The sequence below is a fragment of the Mustela lutreola genome, chromosome 9 (genome assembly GCF_030435805.1).
Source record: "Mustela lutreola isolate mMusLut2 chromosome 9, mMusLut2.pri, whole genome shotgun sequence".
Taxonomy (NCBI): domain Eukaryota; kingdom Metazoa; phylum Chordata; class Mammalia; order Carnivora; family Mustelidae; genus Mustela; species Mustela lutreola.
This window is the reverse complement of record NC_081298.1, coordinates 120326501-120351889: the sequence shown is the minus strand read 5'-3', so window position 1 is coordinate 120351889 and position 25389 is coordinate 120326501. Positions and strand designations below refer to the sequence as shown.

At 36.5% G+C, this 25389-nt stretch overlaps 2 protein-coding genes across 5 annotated transcripts in view; both read left to right on the top strand.

The window, feature by feature from the left end:
- SPAST (spastin) overlaps positions 1 to 25389 on the top strand; it is a 66923-nt gene that overhangs the window by 15360 nt on the left and 26174 nt on the right. Inside the window, exons 2-8 of one of the 4 annotated variants that reach the window (XM_059188681.1) lie at positions 2345 to 2428; positions 3818 to 3862; positions 4728 to 4811; positions 12211 to 12306; positions 17141 to 17328; positions 17994 to 18127; positions 18390 to 18483. In XM_059188681.1, coding sequence (XP_059044664.1) covers positions 2345 to 2428; positions 3818 to 3862; positions 4728 to 4811; positions 12211 to 12306; positions 17141 to 17328; positions 17994 to 18127; positions 18390 to 18483 — 725 coding nt within the window. Of the gene's footprint in view, positions 1 to 2341; positions 2429 to 3817; positions 3863 to 4727; positions 4812 to 12210; positions 12307 to 17140; positions 17329 to 17993; positions 18128 to 18389; positions 18484 to 25389 lie in introns of all 4 variants that reach the window. The other 3 variants (XM_059188680.1, XM_059188683.1, XM_059188682.1) reach the window with 3 other exon arrangements.
- On the top strand, positions 7725 to 8085 carry LOC131840560 (ATP synthase membrane subunit K, mitochondrial). Its single transcript, XM_059188684.1, has one exon. The coding sequence runs from the start codon at positions 7804 to 7806 to the stop codon at positions 7978 to 7980; it is 177 nt and encodes a 58-aa protein (XP_059044667.1). The 5' UTR covers positions 7725 to 7803; the 3' UTR covers positions 7981 to 8085.

Here is a 25389-nt window from a genome sequence, read left to right as displayed (position 1 = left end):
AAAGAATGTTAGGTAATTGAGTCATTATTAAGCATGCAACTTTATTTATTTATTTATTTATTTATTTTTAGAATGAGTAGTGTGCGTGCATGTGTGCATACACATGCTCACACACGAGCAGAATGGGGAGAATCAGAGGGAGAGGGTAAGAGAGAATCTTAAGTAGGCTCCATTCTCAGCCCAGAACCCAGTATGGGGCTCAATCTTATTACCCCAAGATCATGACTTGAGCTGAAATTAGTAAGAGTCAGATGCTTAACCCACAGAGCCATCCAGGTGCCCCATGTAATCAGTCATTTAATTTGCCTACAGTAATATACTAAAACTCCTTAAAACATTGGTTTGGATGTTGCCAGTAAGAACTGTCATACTCTGCTATTAGGAGTGGAAGTTGATACAAGCACCCTCAAAAAGTAATTTGTTCATTTCTAGTGAATGGAAATGAACTATGGCTTATTAACTCTACCTCTTAAACATATACCCTAGAAAATTTGGCACATATACATAAGACGACAGGTATAAGCATGTTCATTGCAGCATTATTTGAAATACTGAGAAACTGGAAACAACCTAAATATATTTTAATAGAAAAATAGTTGAATAAATTGTAGGATGATAAAGGATACGACATGAAAGTAAAAGTGAATGAACTAGGTCTCTATATACCAACATAGATCTCAAAAGCAATATAAAATTTTAAAATGAAACTATGCAAATATAATAGGAACGATAGAAAAACAGGTATTAGAAAGATATTCACTGAATGTATTGTAGTGGCTTCGAGAAAGGAGAGGAGCATTGGAATGGGAAGCACAAAAAAGGAACTTTTGTATCTGTTAGATTGTAATTTATTTAAAAGAAAAAGATTTTGAAGAGTTTATTTGAGAGAGGGCATGCACAAGCAGGGGGAGCTGGAGAGGGAGGAGAAGTAGACACCCCCCCACACCCCGAGCAAGGAGCCCAATGCAGGGCTCGATCCCAGGACCCAGGATCATGACCTGAGCTGAAGGCAGATGCTTGTTTGCTTTCTTTCTTTACTTATTTATTTATTTATTTTAAATTTAATTTTATTTTTTCAGTGTTCCAAGATTCATTGTTTATGCACCACACCCAGGGCTCCATGCAATACGTGCCCTCCTTAATACCCACCACCAGGCTCACCCATCTCCCCACCCCCTTCCCCTCCAAAACCTTCAGTTTGTTTCTTAGAATCCACAGTCTCTCATGGTTCATCTTCCCCTCCAATTTACCCCAATTCACTTTTCCTTTCCATCCCCTAATGTCCTCTGTGGTACTTCTCATGCTCCACAAGTAAGTGAAACTATATGTTAATTGACTTTCTCTACTTATTTCACTGAGCATTATCTCCTCCAATCCTATCCATGCTGATACAAAATTTGGCTATTCATCCTTTCTGATGGCTGTGTAATATTCCATTGTATATATGGATGAAGGCAATGCTTAACGAACTGAACGACCCAGGTGTCTTAAAAAAAAAGGAGAGCGCTATCTTACACACATTTTTTTTTTTAAGATTTTTATTTATTTATTTGACAGACAGAGATCACAAGTAGGCAGAGAGGCAGGCAGAGAGAGAGAGGAGGAAGCAGGCTCCCTGCTGAGCAGAGAGCCCAATTCGGGCCTCGATCCCAGGACCCTGAGATCATGACCTGAGCCGAAGGCAGAAGCTTTAACCCACTGAGCCACTCAGGCGCCCTCTTACACACATTTTGATTTGCTGTATTTTTAGATCCTTTAAAAGTTGTAAACCAGTCATTTGTTTCAAAGAAAATGGATGTGTTACTAAATGTGACTCTAAATGCCACATTCCGTAATCTCATGTATCGGTTCTTAAGATGCAATCATTTGTTAAATAAAAACTCACTCCAGAAAGGAGGCACCCAACAATGAACAAATTACATCAGATTTCAGTACAATCGGGTTAAACAGTGTTTTTTTCTCATTATTGAAATCATGTTTGTATATTCTAATAGTATGTATTTTAAAGACCATTTATTTAAAATAAATTCTTCCTAATTAAAATTTCTTTCCATAGTACAGTATTTCACTGGTTATAAGCATCAGTGCCATGAGATGGCAAAATAAAGGATTCACAGCCCTAAAATTCTGAGAAACACTGAAGTCTATACCTCTCTCTCAGAAATTCACATGTACATTAGGATGCTAGAGGTACTAAGAAGTTGTATAGTGGTATTTCTCAGATTTACTTGATCACAACCCACTTTTTCATGTATCAATAACAGTAAGATCTGGGAAATGTTTAGTATATTCTAATATATAATGTCTAGTATATATACAAATAATTATTTCTATTTTAAAGCAGGACAAAAGGAGCAAGCTGTGGAATGGTATAAGAAAGGTATTGAAGAACTAGAGAAAGGAATAGCTGTCATAGTTACAGGACAAGGTAAGATTGTATTTACATTTGTTTCGTAGCCATCCCGAATTATATTCACATGTTTGCCCTAATTTCAGATACACCTATCTTACTAAAAGTATTTGACAGATTTTGAAATGTTATTATTGACATTTATAGATTTACAGTTAATGCTTTATTACCTGTGCTAAATTTGAAATTATAACCAGCTATGCTTAAACTTGATTACCAGGTAGCAGTCAGATAAAAACCAATATATTATTTCTGTTGTCCTTGAACCCACTGTTGGTGATGTTTTAGCCTCATATTTAGCTCTCTTTTGAAACCTGGTCCTTCCCTCATTGTTGAGGAAGGGAAGGAGTGTTTAATCATACTCCCTTTTGTGTTTGTGGGTAATGCTTGACTGCAAGTTAGAATATGAGCTATAAATGTCTTGCTTTGATTCACCTTGGCTTTTTAAAATCAAAGAGGTTATTTGTCATCTTTGCTTTCTTATCACCTAAAATTAAAAATTAGAGTCTAATAATATTTTTAAATATATAGGTAACATTTATTGCACACCATGCTATGTGCCCAAGCATCATTGTCTGGGTTTCATGTCTTTTATCTTTTTTAATCTTCACCACAACCCCACACTCTGAGACTGCTGCTGTTATCCTAACTTTTCACATAAATAACCTTAAGTACAAAGAAATGCGGTAACTTGCCTACAGTCTCATAGCTAGTAAGTGGTAGGTCAAGTCAGGATTTGAGCCCAAGCAATCTGATTTCAGAGCCTGAATTTTTAAATATGATGCTGTGACTATTATGTAGTATGTGGGTACCACTATTAAAGTATTTCACTTTATCACAACTAAAATAGATTCAAAAGAAAAAGTTGTATAGACTGAGAATTTTACCACTATGGATCCGTCCACTCAGTGGATGTTTGTTGTCTAGTTGGCTGACTCTACTACTTGTATCTGCTAATCTCTAGTATTTACTATGTATCTAATATTGGCCAGGTTTTTTTTTTTTCTCTCCCCTTTTTATTTTGAGTACTTCTCTATACTGATGTCCTGCACAAAAGAGAGCAAAATAGAACAACGTGGGAGGTTAGACCTTTGGGACTTTTCATTATTTTTTCAGTATGACTTTTTTTAGGTATTATGTATACAATGTATTTGTTGCTCTTTGTCAATTGCATGGAGGCAGAGCTAGAAAAAAATGAGTTAATAAGAAAGATAGTATCTCATTGAATCAAGTATGCCTCTAATTGTACCCCTAGGAGAAAAAACAGTATCAGTTGAACTATGACAGTATTCTCTTCTTACCACTTGGAATTTGACTTTTACTTTATTGTATGTAATGTCTTCATCCTATTTAGACATAGCTGTAATCACAATATTAACATCAAGGACCAAATTTGTTTTTGCACAGGCTGTGACATACTGTGGTATGAATGCACCCTGGCCGATAGCTTTAGTAAGTTGTACTGGTTATAAAACACATCTCATGGGGCATCTGAGTGTCTCAGTTGGTTAAGTGTCAGACTCTTGATTTCAGCTCAGGTCATGATCTTGGGGCTGTGCGGTCAAGCCCTGCCTCAGCCTCTGCTCTGGGAGTGGATCTGCTTAAGATTCTCTCTCTCCCTCTACCCCCACACCTCTCACTCTCTGAAACACACACACACCCCTCAACTTCAGAAATTTATTTATTTTTTATTTTATTTTATTTTTAAGATTTTATTTATTCATTTGACAGACAGAGATCACAAGTAGTCAGAGAAGCAAGCAGAGAGAGAGAGGGAAGCAGGCTATCTGCTGAGCAGAGAGCCTGATGTGGGGCTCAATCCCAGGACCCTGGGATCATGACCTGAGCCAAAGGCAGAGGCTTTAACCCACTGAGCCACCCAGGCGCCCCCAGAGATTTATTTTTAATGTAGGGAGGAAAAATACACCTCAAAATCCATGAAATCATATGTGAAGCCCATGAAATACCACAGTAGATCTGAAACCATCGTAAGGAACTATAACTAATTTTTTAAACTTTATAAAGACTGTGACTCCCAGAGCACCTGGATGGCTCAGTTGCTTAAGCATCCAATTCTTGATTTCAGCTCAGATCATGATCTCAGGGTTGTGAAATCAAACCCCATGTTGGCTTTGTACTCAGCGGGAGTCTGCTTTTCTCCCTCCCTCTGCCCCTCCTCTGTCTCTCTCAAATAAATAAATGAATTAAAAGAAAAAAAAACTGACTCCCTGTGAGATTAGTTGGGGTAATATTTAATCTTGAGGAAATATTAGTAGGGAAACAGAGGTGTTAATTTTTTTCCTCTTTGTTCTTTCAGGTGAACAGTGTGAAAGAGCTAGACGCCTTCAAGCTAAAATGATGACTAATTTGGTTATGGCCAAGGACCGTTTACAACTTCTAGGTATCAATTAATGAATTGTATAACTGGAATAAGATGTTTTTGAAATGTTTGTTCAGTGAAACTTTACATGTAGTTGGAAATAGATCAGTAATCTTGAAAATGTGTTCTATGTTTTTTTCCTAGCTTACAGAAAATTCTAACATTTACAAGAGAGAGTATAATGGATTAATTATCCATCACTCAGCTCTAACAATTATCAACTCATAGTCAGTGTTGATTTATCTGTACTCAAGGGCTGGCAAATTACAGCCCATGGACTAAACCCAGTTCACTGCCTATTTTTATAAGATGGCACACAGCTAGCTACTCATTCCTCTATTATTGTTTGGATGCTTTCATGCTACAGTGCCTACAGAGTTGAGCAGTTGATACAGAGATCATACAGCCTTCGGAGCCTTTTAATATATAACTTTAAAAAATATTATAATATTTACTATCTGGCTTTTTACAGAAAGAGTTTGCCAGCCCCAATAAATCCCTACCCACTCACCCCCACTCCATATTTTATTGAAACAAATTCTTGACATCTTTATATTTCATTTACAAGCATTTCATATTGTATCTCTCAAAGCTAAAGATGCTTAAAAAATAAAATTACCAGGACACCTAGGTGACTCAGTCGATTAAGCACCTGCCTTCAGCTTAGGTCATGATCTCAGGGTCCTGGGATCAAGTCCCACAACATGCTTCTTGCTCAGTGCGAAGCCTGCTTCTCCCTCTGCCTGAGGGAGTGCCTGTGTACTCTCTCTCTCTCTTTTTGACAAATAAAATCTTAAAAATAAAAATAAAAAGTAAAATTACCAAAATGCCATTATCACATTTAAAGTATAACCAATAATTTCTTTTAATAGTAATAAAAAATTATGGCCAAAGAAACGATCAGTGTCCAAATATAGTTTACAAATAATATGTAGTATATGATATGTATTATGATGTATAGTTAATATCTCAAAATTTAATAATTCTTATTATTTTTCTAATAATTTTTTGCACCAGAATCTCAAGAAGATTCATATGATATGTTTCTTTTAATATACAAGTTCATCTGTTTTTTTCTTGTAATTTATTTGTTGATGAACCAGATCTTTGACACATCGTGGTTTCCTGCAGTCTGTTTTTTGCTCTATGCCTTTCTGTAATATTTTTTTTTAGATTTTATTTATTTGAGACAGAGAGATAACAGAAAGAGAGAAAACATGAGCAGGAAGAGAGGCAGAGGGAGGGGGAGAAGCACACTCCCCCCTGAGCTGGGAGCCTGATGTGGGGCTCGATCCTAAGACCTGGAGATTATGACCCGAGCTGAAGGCAGACATTCAGCCATCTGAGCCACCCAGGCACCCCTCCATGATATCTTAATATGTTCTTCTGTCCTCCCTATAAATTTATAGTTGAATATAGACCCTTGATTGGATTGAAAGTTGATTTTTATTTTTTAATAATAAGACTACTTCATAGGTGGTTGTGTTTATTTGTCAGTAGTTCTGACATCCTGTGATGTTAGTAGCAGTTGATGACTGATGCCTAGTGACATACATAATTCTATCATTCTTTCTGTATTTATCAGCTGAAATAGGTCTATAAAGAGAAGCTTTTCATCTTTTATTTGAATGCTTAAGTTTTAAAAATTTTTTCTAAGATCAATCTACTTCTAAGACAAAGTGGAATTAAAACCCACCCCTCTTGGATGGTTCTCTACTGTAACTTGATGTGATAGAAATAGATATTGGTAAATAGGCAGACCTTATATATTTATTGCTCTGTGATTTGTGGTAAGTTATTTAGCATGTTTGAACCTTTTTCTTGTCATTTATGATATGCTAACAGATAATATTTATTTCATCATATGTGACCATTAAATTATTAAAGGAACCTAATCATAGTAACTACTCAAAAATGCTGGGTTTTATTCTCCTCCTTATCTTGCTTTTGCGGAAAAATGTACTTATACACTCATACATAAATATCATGTATTTACATACTCATTCATTCATTCATTTTTATATGATCCATTGTGTTTTATAAGTTTTTTGCCCCACACTGGTGAAAAGAAACCCTTTAATGTTTTTAGGTGGCTGACAAGGCAATGTTCCCCTGGCTTCTGTGACTGACAGTGTTTCCCTTCTTACACATGAAGATTATTATCATATCACATAAAATTAAATATTATATCAGAGGTTATTATAGTAAAATAATTGTTCTCCTTCATACTTTCTGTGTGTTTTAGCTATAATGTCTTTCACTATATGTACATATATATGATGTGGGTTAAGACTGGTTTTGGAACATTTTGTAGCATGTTTCAAATTGAATATTAGTAGCTAGTTGTTATCTTTTGAAGATGTGATACGATAAATTGTTGGAAGCATCTCATTAATTATGGACTTGTCTTTAAATGCAACTTTGTCATTTTTTTAATCTGTGTTATTAAAGGAGAGGACAAAAAGGATTTATGATGTGAAGCTAGGCATTAAAAGAATAATCTTTTGGATGTCATCTGTTGTCATCCTCAAAAACTCTGTATACCTATTGAAGGATCTTACTTTAAAAAAGAAGTGGAATAGAAGGCATCAACATATTCCTGTCTTCTGAGAACTCAGAGTCTAGAAGTATATATACCAAAGATAGTAAAGATAGTAAAAAAAGAACTGTGTACAGGTGCATAGTACCAGTATATGGGTACTGTATGTTGGTTAAGAAATGGAGTTTTTCAGAGATGGCACACCCAACAGTTGTCTAATTAGTTTGGAGAATCATTTTGGGAGTTCCCCATACAGACTGGTTTGAGAGGTTACAGACTGATAAAATGGAAAAGGTTCCTGTATGTTATATATCTTCAAGTTAGCAATCGTAAACCTTCAAACAAAGCTTAACTGTAAGCTTAACTGCGGGGGAGGAGGCTTCTTCCAGCCGGCTGCGGGCTACCTGCGTACTAGCCCTGCGTACGTTGAAGGACACAACCCGCGGAATTGGTGTCTTCTGCAAGATTGAAATCATGGCAGGTCCAGAAGCTGATGCCCAATTCCATTTCACTGGTATCAAAAAATATTTCAACTCTTACACTCTCACAGGTAGAATGAATTGTGTACTGGCCACATATGGAGGCATTGCTTTGATGATCTTATACTTCAAGTTAAGATCTAAAAAAACACCAGCTGTGAAAGCAACATAAACAGATTTTAACTTGTACCTCATCTGTTAAGTTCCCATGCCTGGAGAAGCTTTTGTCAGCTCATGATGTGATATTCAATTTGTACAATAAATTATGAACCTGGAATTATGAACCTTATAGATAAGAAGATAATTTTGGCATACCTGGGAGTTACCCTTTTGTTAAAAAATAAATAGCTTCATATAACATTCATTTATTAAGTCCTTACTCTAGACCAGGTACAGTGCCAAGGATATTAATTAAATTTATTTAGTAATTCAGTAAGTTATTGAGCGATTACCGTGTTCTAGGCACTTAGGATATAGAAAAGGATTCCTCCTTCATAGAATTTTTACTCCCAACAGGGGGAAGACTGGCAGGAGTGAATAAACATAAAAAATAAGTTATACAGAATGTTGGAAGGTGATAAATACATGAAGAAAAGAAAAAGTAAAATGTAGTAATGGAGATTAGGAGTGGATGGCTGGTGGTTTGGGCTTGTAGTTTTAAATAGCATTGTCAGATATGCCTCTTTGAAAAGATGACGTGAGTTAACCAGGCAGGTATCTGGGAGGAGATTGGTCCAGATAGAAGACCTGATGTAAACCCTTAAGGAAACATAACTGGTGTGTTTGAGAAAAAGGAAAGAGGCCAGTGTGCCCCAGCAAGCAGGGTGTGGGAGAGATAAGATCAGAGAACTAATGGGGAGCATTTATAAGGATTTTTAGGAAAGGAATGATGTAATCTGACTTATGTTGTTGTTTTGTTTTTGTTTTTTTGTTTGTTTGTTTGTTTTTAAAGATTTTATTTATTTATTTGACAGAGAGAGATCACAAGTAGGCAGAGAGGCAGGCAGAGGGAGAGGAGGAAGCAGGCTCCCCGCTGAGCAGAGTGCCCGATGCGGGACTTGGTCCCAGCACCCTGAGATCATGACCTGAGCCGAAGGCAGCGGCTCAACCCACTGAGCCACCCAGGCGCCCCTGGTGTTTGTTTTTTTAAACAGATTTATTTGTTTTAGAGAAAGAGAGCACGAGCAAGGGGAGGGGCAAAGGGAAAGAGAGAGAAGCAGACTCCTGACTGATCATCGAGCCCCCTATGAGCCTCAGTCCCATGACCCTCAAAATCATAACCTGAGCCAAAATCAAGAGTTGGCCACCCAAGTGACTGAGGCACCCAGGCACTCCCTGACTTAAATTTTAAAAAGATTACGTTGCCAATAGACTCCCAAGAGTAGAGCCAGAAGAGTAAATAGGACCACTATTGAATTACAATAAGCTAGGAGAAAAATGGTGGGAGGCTTGGACCAGGGTGATAGGAAGAGAACTTGTAACAAGTGGTTGGATTATGGTTATATTTGAAGGTTGACCAAACAGATTTATGGATAGACTGTTGCTATCTATATAATGTTGCTCTCTTAAGGGGCTCGTGATATATTGTGGGAGGTAGACACATGAATAGATAAATCTTCTTCACTGAAGAGGAGATAGAATATTTTTAGGGAGATATAAAAATATTTTGTAGGATGATAAAATAGGTGTCTGGAAAGTATACCTGAAAGAAGTGAACCCTAAATGGGAGATTTAAAAAGGTGAAACTTTAAAGGATGTTTGGGAGAAAAGACATTTCAAGAAGAAGCTATAGCATGAACAAAACTCAGGGTAAGAAATGGCAAGGCAGGTAGGGAAAGGTGCTAGTGCAGAAGTGAATTTGAGAATGCTTACTATGTATAAGAGATGTAGGCAGATCATGGAGGGCCTTAATGTTATATAAAAAGGTTTAAACATTCATCTGTGGCCAATGGGAAGCTACTAAAAGGTTCTACTTTTTTTTTTTTTTTTTTAAGATTTTATTTATGTATTTGACAGACAGAGATCACAAGTAGGCAGAGAGGCAGACAGAGAGGGGGGGGGGGGGTAGCAGGCTCCCTGCCTAGCAGAGAGCCCGATGCGGGGCTCCATCCCAGAACCCTGGGATCATGACCTGAGCCAAAGGCAGAGGCTTTAACCCACTGAGCCACCCAGGCTCCCCTACTAAAGGGTTTTAAATGGAAGAGTTATATGGTAAGATTTTGCTTTTAAGTAGATGACTCAGATGGTTGTATGGGATTACATGTGAAGCAAGGTGGTGGTTTTATTTTAAATCATTAATTAATCTACAAACCTTTAGTGATTGCAAAAGGAAGCATTAAACTAACTTTATTTTCTTTAACAAAAATGAGTTGGAGCAGGTTCATATTAGCAGTATAACTACTAATATGTTATATATGTGTTTCCACACATACAAATCTAAATCCTATACACTAGAACAACTTATGTGGCTTTTTATTCTCAGTTATTAGTTATCAAAAACAAGGATTTAGTTTGTTTATTTTCATTATGTAATGAATATTCACATGATCTTTTTCTCACATTTCATTGAAGAGAGCATTAATTAATAAAGAAGACATTTATAAATCAGGGTTTTTTTTTTTTTCTAATTTATGTCTATTACCAATACAAATGGTTTCTTTCTCAGTATGGTGAAGAGTATTATCATTGAGAAAAATCAGATGACCTATCTGTTAACTAGCAACAGCAACAAAAAGCTCCAAGGTATATTGTATCAGCCAGTTCTAGGCTACAAAAGCTGTTCAGTACTTTGTGCTTTGTGCAGAAAGGTTAGCTGCTATTTAACCTGTCCCAAAGGCTTATGTGGTTGTACCATAAACCAAGCATGGCGCCTGCTTGTCTGACCTTAGAAATGAAAGTTTAGGAGAGTTAGTATATATGTGCTACATATTTGCATGTATTCCTTGACTTCCCAGTACCAAAGAAAAGAATCAGTATGAAAATTTGGAGTACTGTAACAAAATAAATATGGTAAACATTGGGCCCCTATTATGAATAGGGGCACAGAACAGGTACTCTTTGTATATTATTTTATTTAATCTTTGAGATTCTCAGAACGCTGAGGTTCAAGTTAAGTTCATACTAGTAAGTGGTAGATCAGGATGTTTGTCAAGTCGCAGTAGGGATGACTTGAATGAGGAAAGAGAGTGTAGCAGTAATGTACAGGGGCAAGACAGTTCAAACTGCTGCCCTCTTGGACTTCAGGTGCTAGACATAGAGACCTGGATCTTGAGAGGATTTGTTATTTAAAGTGAAGGTAGAGTTGAAATAATCCTCTTAAATCTTTGATTAATCTTAGAAACAGGTAATAAAAGGACATGCTACAATATTATTAGAGTTTAAATATGAAAAGTATCCATCTCATACTGTGTCCTAGCCACCCATTTCCCCTCCCCAGAGGCAGCTGCTATTCTGTTTCTCTGGATCCTTTTTAGGGATAACCTTTATGTATACAAGTGTGCACATGTGTGTATTTAAGTAAATGCTACTGTTCTGAAGCATGCTAATTCCCCTTTGCTCTGTAGCCCTTATTTTTTGCCTCACATCATTAACATGTAGCTGAATATTTCTTAGTATTTCTTAGACATTCCTTAAAGTTTTTTTTTAACTGTCATTTTTAAAAAAATGATTTTATTTATTTATCTGACAGACAGAGATCACAAGTAGGCAGAGAGGCAGGCAGAGAGAGAGAGAGAGAGGAGGAAGCAGGTCCCCTGAGGAGCAGAGAGCCGGATGCGGGGCTCGATCCCATGACTCTGGGATCATGACCTGAGCCGAAGGCAGAGGCTTTAACCCACTGAGCCACCCAGGCGCCCCTTAATTGTGTCATTTTTTTAAGTGTTGTTTTCCTTTCCTCAAGTGTCCTTTCTTTTTATCTTTTCAAATCCTAGCCAATTCACAGCCCACTTTTTTCTATAAAGCCTTTTTAACTTTCTTTTGTGCTATACAATCTTTTTTTAAAAATATATTTGTATTGTAAGTGGCCAACCATATTTAATAAGCATCTGGATGATAAAAGCCATATTTATTTTTTGTCTCCATGCTGTTCTCCCTATATAATGATGTGGATATGTTAGACATTCAGAAAATATTTGCTGGTGATAATAGTGATATGAAATTGCCTCAGGTTAACAAACCTGAATAAAGCATATTTTGAACATAGTCAATCAGTGAATTTCTGTTGCTATTTTAATGTCTGAGTTTTACTAACTGTATTTTTAAGAAAATTTTATGTAAATACCAAAACCCTTCATCTTCTAACACCTTGAATTATTTTTTTGTTTTCACATAGACATCTTATTTTTTCATTATGTATTTTTTCTTTTTGTTTATTTTGTTCTTTCTACCCCCCTCTGTTGCATAGAGAAGCTGCAACCAGTTTTGCAATTTTCCAAGTCACAAACGGATGTCTATAATGACAGTACTAACTTGACATGCCGCAACGGACATCTCCAGTCAGGTGGGTTTAGGTTAACTAACATGTAAAATAATAAAGTTGCATGCGGAGTAGAGTCCTGCATAACCTGATAATGTTGATTTGACTTTTTAATGGTAGATTTGGTTGGTTTTTGTTTTCACAAAGCTAGGTGGAAAATATAGTGTCCCTGTGATTCATGGTGTATAAATATATAATAGATATAACCATTCTCCAAATGCTTTATTTGCTTATTTTGCAACCTCCCATTTTTGGGATTATAAAATATAAAGGTTCATTTTTCTAAATTATTAACATCTTCTTTGGTTTCTGTTGTATTTTCACCATTTGTTACTTTTTTCATGCATACCTATACCAAGTTTTTATGAAGTCATGTTTTTTAAGGCAGAAATTTCTTTCTTTTTTTAAAGATTTTATTTCTTTGATGGAGAGAGAAGAATAAAATGGGGAGGGAGAGCAGCTGGCAGATAGAGAGGGAGAAGCAGGCTCCCTGCTCAGGAGGGAGCCCAATGTGGGGCTTCATCTGAGGACCCTGGGATCATGAGCTGAACCGAAGGCACTCACTTAACCAACTGAGCCACCCAGGTGCCCCAATGCAGAAATTTTAATTCCTCTTTGTTATATATCAATTTTAATTGCACAGCAATTTTCATGTATACCACGCATGATTGCTTTACCATAGCACCTGTTAGGAAAAAAAATTTTTTTTTAGATTTTTATTTATTTGAAAGAGAGAGAGGATGAGCAGGGAATGGGAGAGGGAGAAGCAGACTCCCTGTTGAGCAGGGAGCTCGATCCTGGGATTCTGGGATCATGCCCTGAGCCAAAGGCAGACACCCAACCAACTGAGCCACCCAGGCTCCCCCTGTTAGGGAAAATTTGAAGCTGAGTTCACATAGTGAGGAGAAACATTAGAATACTACTTTAGTATATGTGCTGCTTGAAGGGGGCACACATTAGAATGCTTTTAATTTACTGTGGGTTAAATTTGTTTTCCATGTTTTCCATGACTTTTGGGTATCAACTCTTACAGAGAAGATCACATGCTTTTTTGGTTTTGCTTAGGTGCAGGGGATATCTTCATTTCCTAAGTTCTCTGACATCTTGGCTAGTTTTATTGATGATTTTTTCAGCCTTCGTTTCACATTCAGGGCTTAAATTTTATTAAAGTAAATATTGCTTTGTTCAATTTGTAACATAAAAACCTTAGTTTAGACTATAAGACACCTGCCTTCTTTATTCATTTGTAATACAAAACTTTCAAGACTTTAATAGAGAAGAATTATGGTAAGTGGATATCTATGGACTGGAGACAATAGGTCATCAAATCTTTCCCTTCTGGTTTTACCTCTTAGGAAGTTCTTTGATTTGTTGTTCAAGTACAGAGCCCCATGTCATTGACTATATTTCTTTTCTTAATCCTTCCTGTACATGATTTAAAACACCATTTCTATAAATGAAACAAGATGGGATTGGGAGGGAGACAAACCATAAGAGACTCTTAATCTCACAAAACAAACTGAGGGTTGCTGGGGGGAGGGGGGTAGGGAGAGGGTGGTGGGGTTATGGACATTGGGGAAGGTATGTGCTATGGTGAGTGCTGTGAAGTGTGTAAACCTGGCGATTCTCAGACCTGTACCCCTGGGGCTAATAATACATTATATGTTTATAAAAAATTTAAAAACACCATTTCTATTATAGAAATAAATATTTTTGCCTGTATCTCTTAGCATAGATATGAAGAGCTGATATTTGCATAAGGAACTTTTTAAAAATGTAAGAATGCACCACATGTAAATAATTAACTTTCCAACATATAAATTTGAGATCCTAATAATCCTGCCAAGGTAAATAGCAAAAATTTCTTAGCCCTGAGGAGCTGGTATGCCTTTGCTTTGTTATCTTGCTTATCTTCCACTTCATTCCATATAATGAGATCTCATGGTTTTGTTTTGCCCTTCAAAACTTTCTCTTCCTGGGACCTATGTTAAAAAAAATCAACCTATTTTATTTTATTTTTTGGTATAACCTCCTCTCTATTCCTGGATATTTCTTTTTTTTTTTTTCCCCTCCTATTATGTTAACGTATCTTATTTTAAATCTCTAGTACCCATCTGTTCTATTCTGTTTTCTTGTTGGGGGGCAGCATACTGAACAGCACAGCTAATTTTTGCAGTACTGGTTATTGATACCCATTGAGCCCTAGTCAGTGAGCTCTCTTACCTGGGCCTGTTTTCACAAATGTCACCCACCCACTTCTGGAATATTCTGTGATATTTCACTAGATGAGTTATTTCATCTCTCCTAGGAAATAGGTACACCGATGTCCACTTACTACTTTAGTGGTATCTACAGTGTCCAGTTTTCAACTCAAAATTACTAGACATGTAAAGAATTAAGAAAGTGTGGCCATTATTCAAGAAAAGAATTAGTCACTAGAAGCTCACCCTTGACTGGGCCCAGATGTTGATGTAGCAAAGACTTCAAAACAACTATTATAAATAAGTTCAAAGAATTAAAAGAAAATAGGGAATCAGTTAACAAACCTGCAATCTTAGCACATAACGTAAACTATACAATAAAAAGAATGGAAATTCCAAAGTTGAAAAGTACAATTGTTGAAATAAAAACACTTACTAGGTAACCTCAACAGCAGATTGGAGATGTCAAATGGAAGCTTCAGTGACCTTGTGCTAGATCAATAGAAATTGCAGTAAGGGATGGAGTGCAAATGAGTACAAGAAAACTTTTGGCTATGATGGAATCATTTCATATCTGGATGTTAGTGGCTATTTCATCTTTAAATTCATCTTTATAAACTCATCAAGTTGACCTGTTTAAATGGATACATTTTATTATTCGTGGATTATACCTTAAAGAGTTGATGAAAAAAATAAATGCTGAGAGGCTTTTAAAGGAAAATAGTATTCCTCTTCCCATCTCTTCCTTCTCTTCCTGCCCTCATCCCTAGGCTGGCTCCTTGTGCAGTGTCTAACTCTTCTTGCTATTTTTTCTTTTGTTTCCTACTGTGTTTCCAGATATTATGCTTATATTGCTATTACTGATTGAATAGTTTTTGATATGTATTGACTTCTTATTCAACTAAAAAGAGGTTTAATTCTTATGCCAACATTACCCTTCATCTCCTGATACATAAATATCACTAGTTTTAGTTATGCTGAAAAATCAAATTTAACATTATAATGACTTAGCATTATTTACCCAGAGCCAAATAGTATATTCTAATTACGCTTTTTTTTTTTTTTTTTTTTTAGTTTTTCCTTCCCACAGATTCCTTTCTGTTTGCTTTTTAACCAAAAGACCTTCTTTAGTAGTTCTTTCAATGAAAGTTTGTAATGGCAAACTTTCTTAGTCTTTCTAATGTCTGAAATACCTTCATTCTTATGTGACAGGTTACCAGGATATAAAATTAATAAAGGTTAACACTTTTTCTTCCTACAGCATTTTGAACATACTCCATTGCCTACTGACTTTTGTTATTTTTTTTTTAATTTTTATTTATTTATTTGACAGATAGAGATCACAAGTAGGCAGAGAGGCAGGCAGAGAGAGAGGGAGGAAACAGGCTCCCTGCTACGCAGAGAGCCCGATGCGGGGCTCAATCCCAGGACCCTGGGATCATGATCTGAGCCAAAGGCAGAGGCTTTAACCCGCTGAGCCACCCAGGTGCCCCTGACTTTTGTTATTTTTAATGAAAAGTCTCCTATCATTCTCAGTTCACATGGAAATTCCTGTTCACTTACAGTCTCAGGACTATGTTTACTATCTGAAGAAATTCTTTTCTACTTTCCTTTTTTTCTTCTGAAATGAATGATCTTTATCTTCAGCCTAGATAGATTTTTGCTCTTTTTCATGTCTTTGCCTTTGCTTATTGTTAGTCCCTTTTCTGGACTGCTTTCTTGCTTTGTCCTCTAGGGTTGCCATCCACTAGTTCCTTGAACATATGGTTCAGAACTTTACGTTTATTTATGGGGGAAAAGTCTTGATCATCTTGCTCTGCTCTGAAGTTCTCTTCCTTTGAGTTTCCTTAAAACACCTTAAGGGATTTGGTGATGAACACAAAAATAAAGTTTTTGTCTTTTCTCTAGGCTATTCTAATTTGCTTATTGATTTAACATTTGTTTTTACTGTAAACACTTATTAGTAGACTTATGTTTGTTATGGAGTATATACAAATATTCGAAACAGTGGTATTTTTGAACATTTGAAAGCCTATAGTCTATGTAGAAGTACAGTATACGTAGGTCAACTTTTAGGATTAATTGATGATGTTTCATTTGTGTTCATATATATATATAGCACGTAGAATACTTGGCATATTACAGCCCACATCTTTATACCATTTAAATTAAAAATGGATTGTTTCTAGAAACTCTTTTGATGGACATAGACTGTGGGATTTCATACTATTTTAAAGTTTTAAAAGTTTGGAACCACGGTAATGCAGTGCTTTCCCCCCAGCTCTGTAACAATATAACTCTAATGCCTTCACTGCGTTTTGTTTCTTGAATATTTGGTGACTTCATTTGGGAATCTTTTTATATCCTCCTCCTGTCCCCACAAATAAAAGTGTTTCATCTTATTACAAATACATATTCCTTATAAGAAAATTAGAATATACATCAGGAAAAGGAAAAGTGAAATAAAAATTAAATAACCATAATCTTGTCCACCAGGTGATAATCCCAATGAACATCATAATTGAAATCTTATTTTGAAATATTGCTAATGTAAAAAAAATAGTATTAGCTTAGTTTTACAAATTTGTATCCATCTTTATTTTATAATGTTTAACCACAGTTTTCTAACTGTCATGATTTTACTTTTTCTTTGATAGAAAGTGGAGCTGTTCCAAAAAGAAAAGATCCCTTAACACACACTAGTAATTCACTTCCTCGTTCGAAAACTGTTATGAAGACTGGATCCACAGGTCTGTCAGGCCACCACAGAGCACCTAGTTGTAGTGGCTTATCCATGGTTTCTGGAGTGAGACAGGGACCTGGTCCTGCAGCTGGAACTCATAAGGTATTTGAAGACCGTAATGTTAATTGCTGTGCTTCTACAAATAGAAGATTTTGAACATGCTATGCTTGCTGAAGACTATTGCAAGTACTTTATAATATCTTGGAGAGCTGCTAAGTTTCTACAAAATTGATTGTAGTTTTCTTTTTTTTTAAATCTACAAGGACAACTTGATATTAAAAAGCAAATCTTATTTTAATTTCCTTTGGACCTAATTAGGTATTTTTTTATTTTATTTATTTATTTATTTATTTATTAATTAGGTATTTTGTAGTAAGTTGTTCATCTCATCTATTTTATATAATATGTATAATTTAAAATTTATTATTCTCTTAATTATTTAAATTTGTGTAAATGTTTTATAATATTAAACATAGTTTTGTTATAATTCTAGCAATCAAAATTATATGACTGAATTGTCATAGGGCCTTTTTGTTTTATGGTACCTAAATCTCTATGGATGTAAACACACTCGTAAACACACTTCATACCAAATGTAGTTTTGTAGTGAATACCATTTTACCCTGGAGGGAATACACAGTTTTGAGTTTTTTTTATCCTTTTTCCTATTTTTAAACTTCTAATTCTGTGAACTTGAAGAGTAATTCACTTATGAAAAGTGCTAATATTAGGTCATATTTTTACATTACAATTTTGTGTCCTTTAAGAGTACACCAAAAACAAATAGAACAAATAAACCTTCTACCCCTACAACTGCTGCTCGTAAAAAGAAAGACTTGAAGAACTTTAGGAATGTGGACAGCAACCTTGCTAATCTTATAATGAACGAAATTGTAGACAAGTAAGTTTTGCCATCTAAAGTGTTTTATTTAATAGTTTTTAGTTTTGAATTTATTTATATATCATGGATAAAATACATAATACCTTATTTAATGTACATGATGGTTTTCAGTTATTATAAATGTAGAAAGCCATTATTTTATTGATTTAATTGTAATTTCACAGTTAATATAAAAATAATTTTATTTCATAGAGTTTAGACTTCATATTATAATAGCTGAAGCATATTTTGCTGTGAAGCTAACTGAAATTCTGTTTCTTAGTGGAACAGCTGTTAAATTTGATGATATAGCTGGGCAAGAGTTGGCTAAACAAGCCTTGCAAGAAATTGTTATTCTTCCTTCTCTGAGGCCTGAGGTAGGTTCTCATAGTACCATTTTCCTATAACATCATTCACTACTGAATCCATATTAGCAGTAAAGAAATGTGTGAGCTGCGCTAGAATGATTAATTCATGAAACAGATTTGATGCTTTTAAAAGAAAAAAATTAGCAGTTGATGTTATTGTAGGAGAGAAGACTGACTATACTGTAGTCATTGAATGATTATTATATATATTATAACATATATTAAATGTGTTATATATAATACATACAATATATAATAATGTAAATAAATAAATAAATATATATAAAACCAAGAATGGTTATTGTAGGAGAGAAGAATGTTTATAAAGATTCCTAGTAACCAATCCATTTTTAACATTTGGAGGGAGAAGTAGGTGACATAAAATAATTTTACATCAAGGTAAGAGGGATTTAAAATTAAGAGACAGAAATCATACTGGAGAAAAGGGAAGTTAAGATAAAATTTTTACGTTTAAGGACCATTTTTTTCTTATCATAGTTGAAATACAGTGTTACATGAGTTTCAGATGTACAACATAGTGATTTGACAATTCTGTACAGTGAGCTATGCTCACTATTATAAGTATAATTACCATCTGTCACCACACTGTGTTATTGCAGTATTATTATCTGTAGTTCCCATGCTGTACTTTCCATCCCTATGACTTATTTGTAACTGGAAGCTTGTATCTCTTAATTCCCTTGACCTATTTTGCTCATCCCCAACCCCTTCATCTCTGGAACCACCAGTTTGCTCTGTTTTTATGATTATGTTTCTGTTTGTTTGTTTGTTTGCATCATAACAAGAACAACAAAATTAATGTGAGGTGAAGGATGTGTTAAGCCTATTGTGAATATTTTGCAGTTTATGTATTAAATCTTACTGTACACATTAAAATGACACAGTCTTATGTCAGTTATATTTCAAAACTGGAAAATTTTTTTTTTTTTTTTTTTTTAAAGATTTTATTTATTTATTTGACAGACGGAGATCACAAGTAGGCAGAGAGGCAGGCAGAGAGAGAGAGAGGAGGAAGCAGGCTCCCCGCTGAGCAGAGAGCCCGATGCGGGACTCGATCCCAGGACCCTGAGATCATGACCTGAGCCGAAGGCAGCGGCTTAACCCACTGAGCCACCCAGGCGCCCCAAAACTGGAAAATTTTTAAAACCAAAAACTGGTACAGTAATCAAGAAAATGTGTCTTTGTGGAAAGAATAGACAAATAGATCAATAGAACAGAATAGAGCGCCCAGAAGTACAGAGATACAAATGCTATCATTTGACAAAGGCACAAAAGCAATTTGATGGAGAAAGGATAGTGTTTTCCACAAATGGTGCTGAAACAAGTAGACATCTGTGTGCAAAAAAATTCTAGAGGAGGAGTCAAGATGGCGGAGAAGTAGCAAGCTGAGACTGCTTCAGCTAGCCGGAGATCAGCTAGATAGCTTATCTAAAGATTGCAAACACCTGAAAATCCATCGGCAGATCGAAGAGAAGAAGAACAGCAATTCTGGAAACAGAAAAACAACCACTTTCTGAAAGGTAGGACCGGCGGAGAAGTGAATCCAAAGCGACGGGAAGATAGACCCCGGGGGGAGGGGCCGGCTCCCGGCAAGCGGCGGAGCAACCGCGCACAAAATCAGGACTTTTAAAAGTCTGTTCCGCGGAGGGACATCGCTCCAGAGGCTAAACCGGAGCGAAGCCCACGCGGGGTCAGCGTGGCCTCAGGTCCCGCAGGGTCACAGAAGGATCGGGGGTGTCTGAGTGTCGCAGAGCTTGCGGGTATTGGAACGGGAAAGCCGGCTACAGAGACAGAGCCGACAGTAAGCTCGCAGCTCCGTGTTACCTTGAACCGGTCGCAGGCTCGGTGAGCTCGGAGCGCGGCCGGAGGTCAGGCAGACGGGAGTAACTGGGCGCTGTTCTCTGAGGGCGCACTGAGGAGTGGGGCCCTGGGCTCTCGGCTCCTCCGGGCCGGAGACCAGGAGGCCGCCATTTGTATTCCCGTCCTCCGGAACTCTACGGAAAGCGCTCAGGGAACAAAAGCTCCTGAAAGCAAACCCGAGCGGATTACTCACCCCGGCCCCGGGTAAGGGCGGTGTAATTCCGCCTGGGGCAAAGACACTTGAAAATCACTACAACAGGCCCCTCCCCCAGAAGATCAACAAGAAATCCAGCCGAGACCAAGCTCACCTACCAAGGAGTGCGGTTTCAATACCAAGGACAGCAGCAGAATTCCAGAGGAGGAGAAAGCCAAGCACGGAACTCATGGCTTTTTTCCTGTGATTTTTTTTAGTCTTGCAGTTAATTTAATTTTTTCTTTTTCATTTTTTTTTTTTTTTTCTCGCCTTCGGGTAAAATTTTTTTTTTTTTTTAACTGTTACCTTTTTCTTTTTTAACGATTTTTTACTAGTTTATCTAATATATATATATATATTTTTTTATATTTTTCTTAGGTGTTTTCTTTTTTAAAAAAAATTCTTTTCTTTTTTTTTTTTTTTTTTTTTTTTTTTTTCTTTTTTCTTTCTTCCTTTTTGAACCTCTTTTTATCCCCTTTCTCCCCACTCACGATTTTGGATCTCTTCTAATTTGGCTAAAGCATATTTTCCTGGGGTTGTTGCCACCCTTTTAGTATTTTACTTGCCCCTTCATTTACTCTTATCTGGACAAAATGACAAGACGTAAAAATTCACCACAAAAAAAAGAACAAGAGGCAGTACCGAAGGCTAGGGACCTAATCAATACAGACATCGGTAATATGTCAGATCTAGAGTTCAGAATGACAATTCTCAAGGTTCTAGCCGGGCTCGAAAAAGGCATGGAAGATATTAGAGAAACCCTCTCGAGAGATATAAAAGCCCTTTCTGGAGAAATAAAAGAACTAAAATCTAACCAAGTTGAAATCAAAAAAGCTATTAATGAGGTGCAATCAAAAATGGAGGCTCTCACTGCTAGGATAAATGAGGCAGAAGAAAGAATTAGTGATATAGAAGACCAAATGACAGAGAATAAAGAAGCTGATCAAAAGAGGGACAAACAGCTACTGGACCACGAGGGGAGAATTCGAGAAATAAGTGACACCATAAGACGAAACAACATTAGAATAATTGGGATTCCAGAAGAAGAAGAAAGTGAGAGGGGAGCAGAAGGTATACTGGAGAGAATTATTGGGGAGAATTTCCCCAATATGGCAAAGGGAACAAGCATCAAAATTCAGGAGGTTCAGAGAATGCCCCTCAAAATAAATAAGAATAGGCCCACACCCCGTCACATAATAGTAAAATTTACAAGTCTCAATGACAAAGAGAAAATCCTGAAAGCAGCCCGGGAAAAGAAGTCTGTAACATACAATGGTAAAAATATTAGATTGGCAGCTGACTTATCCACAGAGACCTGGCAGGCCAGAAAGAGCTGGCATGATATTTTCAGAGCACTAAACGAGAAAAACATGCAGCCAAGAATACTATATCCAGCTAGGCTATCATTGAAAATAGAAGGAGAGATTAAAAGCTTCCAGGACAAACAACAACTGAAAGAATTTGCAAATACCAAACCAGCTCTACAGGAAATATTGAAAGGGGTCCTCTAAGCAAAGAGAGAGCCTACAAGTGGTAGATCAGAAAGGAACAGAGACCATATACAGTAACAGTCACCTTACAGGCAATACAATGGCACTAAATTCATATCTCTCAATAGTTACCCTGAATGTGAATGGGCTAAATGCCCCTGTCAAAAGACACAGGGTATCAGAATGGATAAAAAAACAAAACCCATCTATATGTTGCCTCCAAGAAACACATTTTAAGCCCGAAGACACCTCCAGATTTAAAGTGAGGGGGTGGAAAAGAATTTACCATGCTAATGGACATCAGAAGAAAGCAGGAGTGGCAATCCTTATATCAGATCAATTAGATTTTAAGCCAAAGACTGTAATAAGAGATGAGGAAGGACACTATATCATACTCAAAGGGTCTGTCCAACAAGAAGATTTAACAATTTTAAATATCTATGCCCCCAACGTGGGAGCAGCCAACTATATAAACCAATTAATAACAAAATCAAAGAAACACATAAACAACAATACAATAATAGTAGGGGACTTTAATATTCCCCTCACTGAAATGGACAGGTCATCCAAGCAAAAGATCAGCAAGGAAATAAAGGCCTTAAATGACACACTGGACCAGATGGACATCACAGATATATTCAGAATATTTCATCCCAAAGCAACAGAATACACATTCTTCTCTAGTGCACATGGTACATTCTCCAGAATAGATCACATCCTCGGTCCTAAATCAGGACTCAACCGGTATCAAAAGATTGGGATCATTCCCTGCATATTTTCAGACCACAATGCTCTAAAGCTAGAACTCAACCACAAAAGGAAGTTTGGAAAGAACCCAAATACATGGAGACTAAACAGTATCCTTCTAAAGAATGAATGGGTCAACCGGGAAATTAAAGAAGAATTGAAAAAAATCATGGAAACAAATGATAATGAAAATACAACGGTTCAAAATCTGTGGGACACAACAAAGGCAGTCCTGAGAGGAAAATATATAGCGGTACAAGCCTTTCTCAAGAAACAAGAAAGGTCTCAGGTACACAACCTAACCCTACACCTAAAGGAGCTGGAGAAGGAACAAGAAAGAAACCCTAAGCCCAGCAGGAGAAGAGAAATCATAAAGATCAGAGCAGAAATCAATGAAATAGAAACCAAAAAAACAATAGAACAAATCAACGAAACTAGGAGCTGGTTCTTTGAAAGAATTAATAAAATTGATAAACCCCTGGCCCGACTTATCAAAAAGAAAAGAGAAAGGACCCAAATAAATAAAATAATGAATGAAAGAGGAGAGATCACAACTAACACCAAGGAAATACAAACTATTATAAGAACATACTATGAGCAACTCTACGGCAATAAATTTGACAATCTGGAAGAAATGGATGCATTCCTAGAAACATATAAACTACCACAACTGAACCATGAAGAAATAGAAAGCCTGAACAGACCCATAACCAGTAAGGAGATTGAAACAGTCATTAAAAATCTCCAAACAAACAAAAGCCCAGGGCCAGACGGCTTCCCGGGGGAATTCTACCAAACATTTAAAGAAGAACTAATTCCTATTCTCCTGAAACTGTTCCAAAAAATAGAAATGGAAGGAAAACTTCCAAACTCATTTTATGAGGCCAGCATCACCTTGATCCCAAAACCAGACAAGGATCCCACCAAAAAAGAGAGCTATAGACCGATATCCTTGATGAACACAGATGCGAAAATACTCAACAAAATACTAGCCAATCGGATTCAACAGTACATTAAAAAGATTATTCACCACGACCAAGTGGGATTTATTCCAGGGCTGCAAGGTTGGTTCAACATCCGCAAATCAGTCAATGTGATACAACACATCAATAAAAGTAAGAACAAGAACCATATGATACTCTCAATAGATGCTGAAAAAGCATTTGACAAAGTACAACATCCCTTCCTGATCAAAACTCTTCAAAGTGTAGGGATAGAGGGCACATACCTCAATATCATCAAAGCCATCTATGAAAAACCCACCGCAAATATCATTCTCAATGGAGAAAAACTGAAAGCTTTTCCGCTAAGGTCAGGAACACGGCAGGGATGTCCATTATCACCACTGCTATTCAACATCGTACTAGAGGTCCTAGCCTCAGCAATCAGACAACAAAAGGAAATTAAAGGCATCCAAATCGGCAAAGAAGAAGTCAAATTATCACTCTTCGCAGATGATATGATACTATATGTGGAAAACCCAAAAGACTCCACTCCAAAACTGCTAGAACTTATACAGGAATTCAGTAAAGTGTCAGGATATAAAATCAATGCACAGAAATCAGTTGCATTTCTCTACACCAACAGCAAGACAGAAGAAAGAGATATTAAGGAGTCAATCCCATTTACAATTGCATCCAAAACCATAAGATACCTAGGAATAAACCTAACCAAAGAGACACAGAATCTATACTCAGAAAACTATAAAGTACTCATGAAAGAAATTGAGGAAGACACAAAGAAATGGAAAAATGTTCCATGCTCCTGGATTGGAAGAATAAATATTGTGAAAATGTCTATGCTACCTAAAGCAATCTACACATTTAATGCAATTCCTCTCAAAGTACCATCCATCTTTTTCAAAGAAATGGAACAAATAATTCTAAAATTTATATGGAACCAGAAAAGACCTCGAATAGCCAAAGGGATATTGAAAAAGAAAGCCAACGTTGGTGGCATCACAATTCCGGACTTCAAGCTCTATTACAAAGCTGTCATCATCAAGACAGCATGGTACTGGCACAAAAACAGACACATAGATCAATGGAACAGAATAGAGAGCCCAGAAATAGACCCTCAACTCTATGGTCAACTAATCTTCGACAAAGCAGGAAAGAATGTCCAATGGAAAAAAGGCAGCCTTTTCAATAAATGGTGCTGGGAAAATTGGACAGCCACATGCAGAAAAATGAAATTGGACCATTTCCTTACACCACACACAAAAATAGACTCAAAATGGATGAAGGACCTCAATGTACGAAAGGAATCCATCAAAATCCTTGAGGAGAACACGGGCAGCAACCTCTTCGACCTCTGCCGCAGCAACATCTTCCTAGGAACAACGCAAAAGGCAAGGGAAGCAAGGGAAAAAATGAACTACTGGGATTTCATCAAGATCAAAAGCTTTTGCACAGCAAAGGAAACAGTTAACAAAATCAAAAGACAACTGACAGAATGGGAGAAGATATTTGCAAACGACATATCAGATAAAGGACTAGTGTCCAGAATCTATAAAGAACTTAGCAAACTCAACACCCAAAGAACAAATAATCCAATCAAGAAATGGGCAGAGGACATGAACAGACATTTCTGCAAAGAAGACAT

Excerpts from the sequence above, each read along its gene's own strand:
- LOC131840560 (XM_059188684.1), top strand. The coding sequence starts at position 7,804 with ATGGCAGGTCCAGAAGCTGATGCCCAATTCCATTTCACTGGTATCAAA.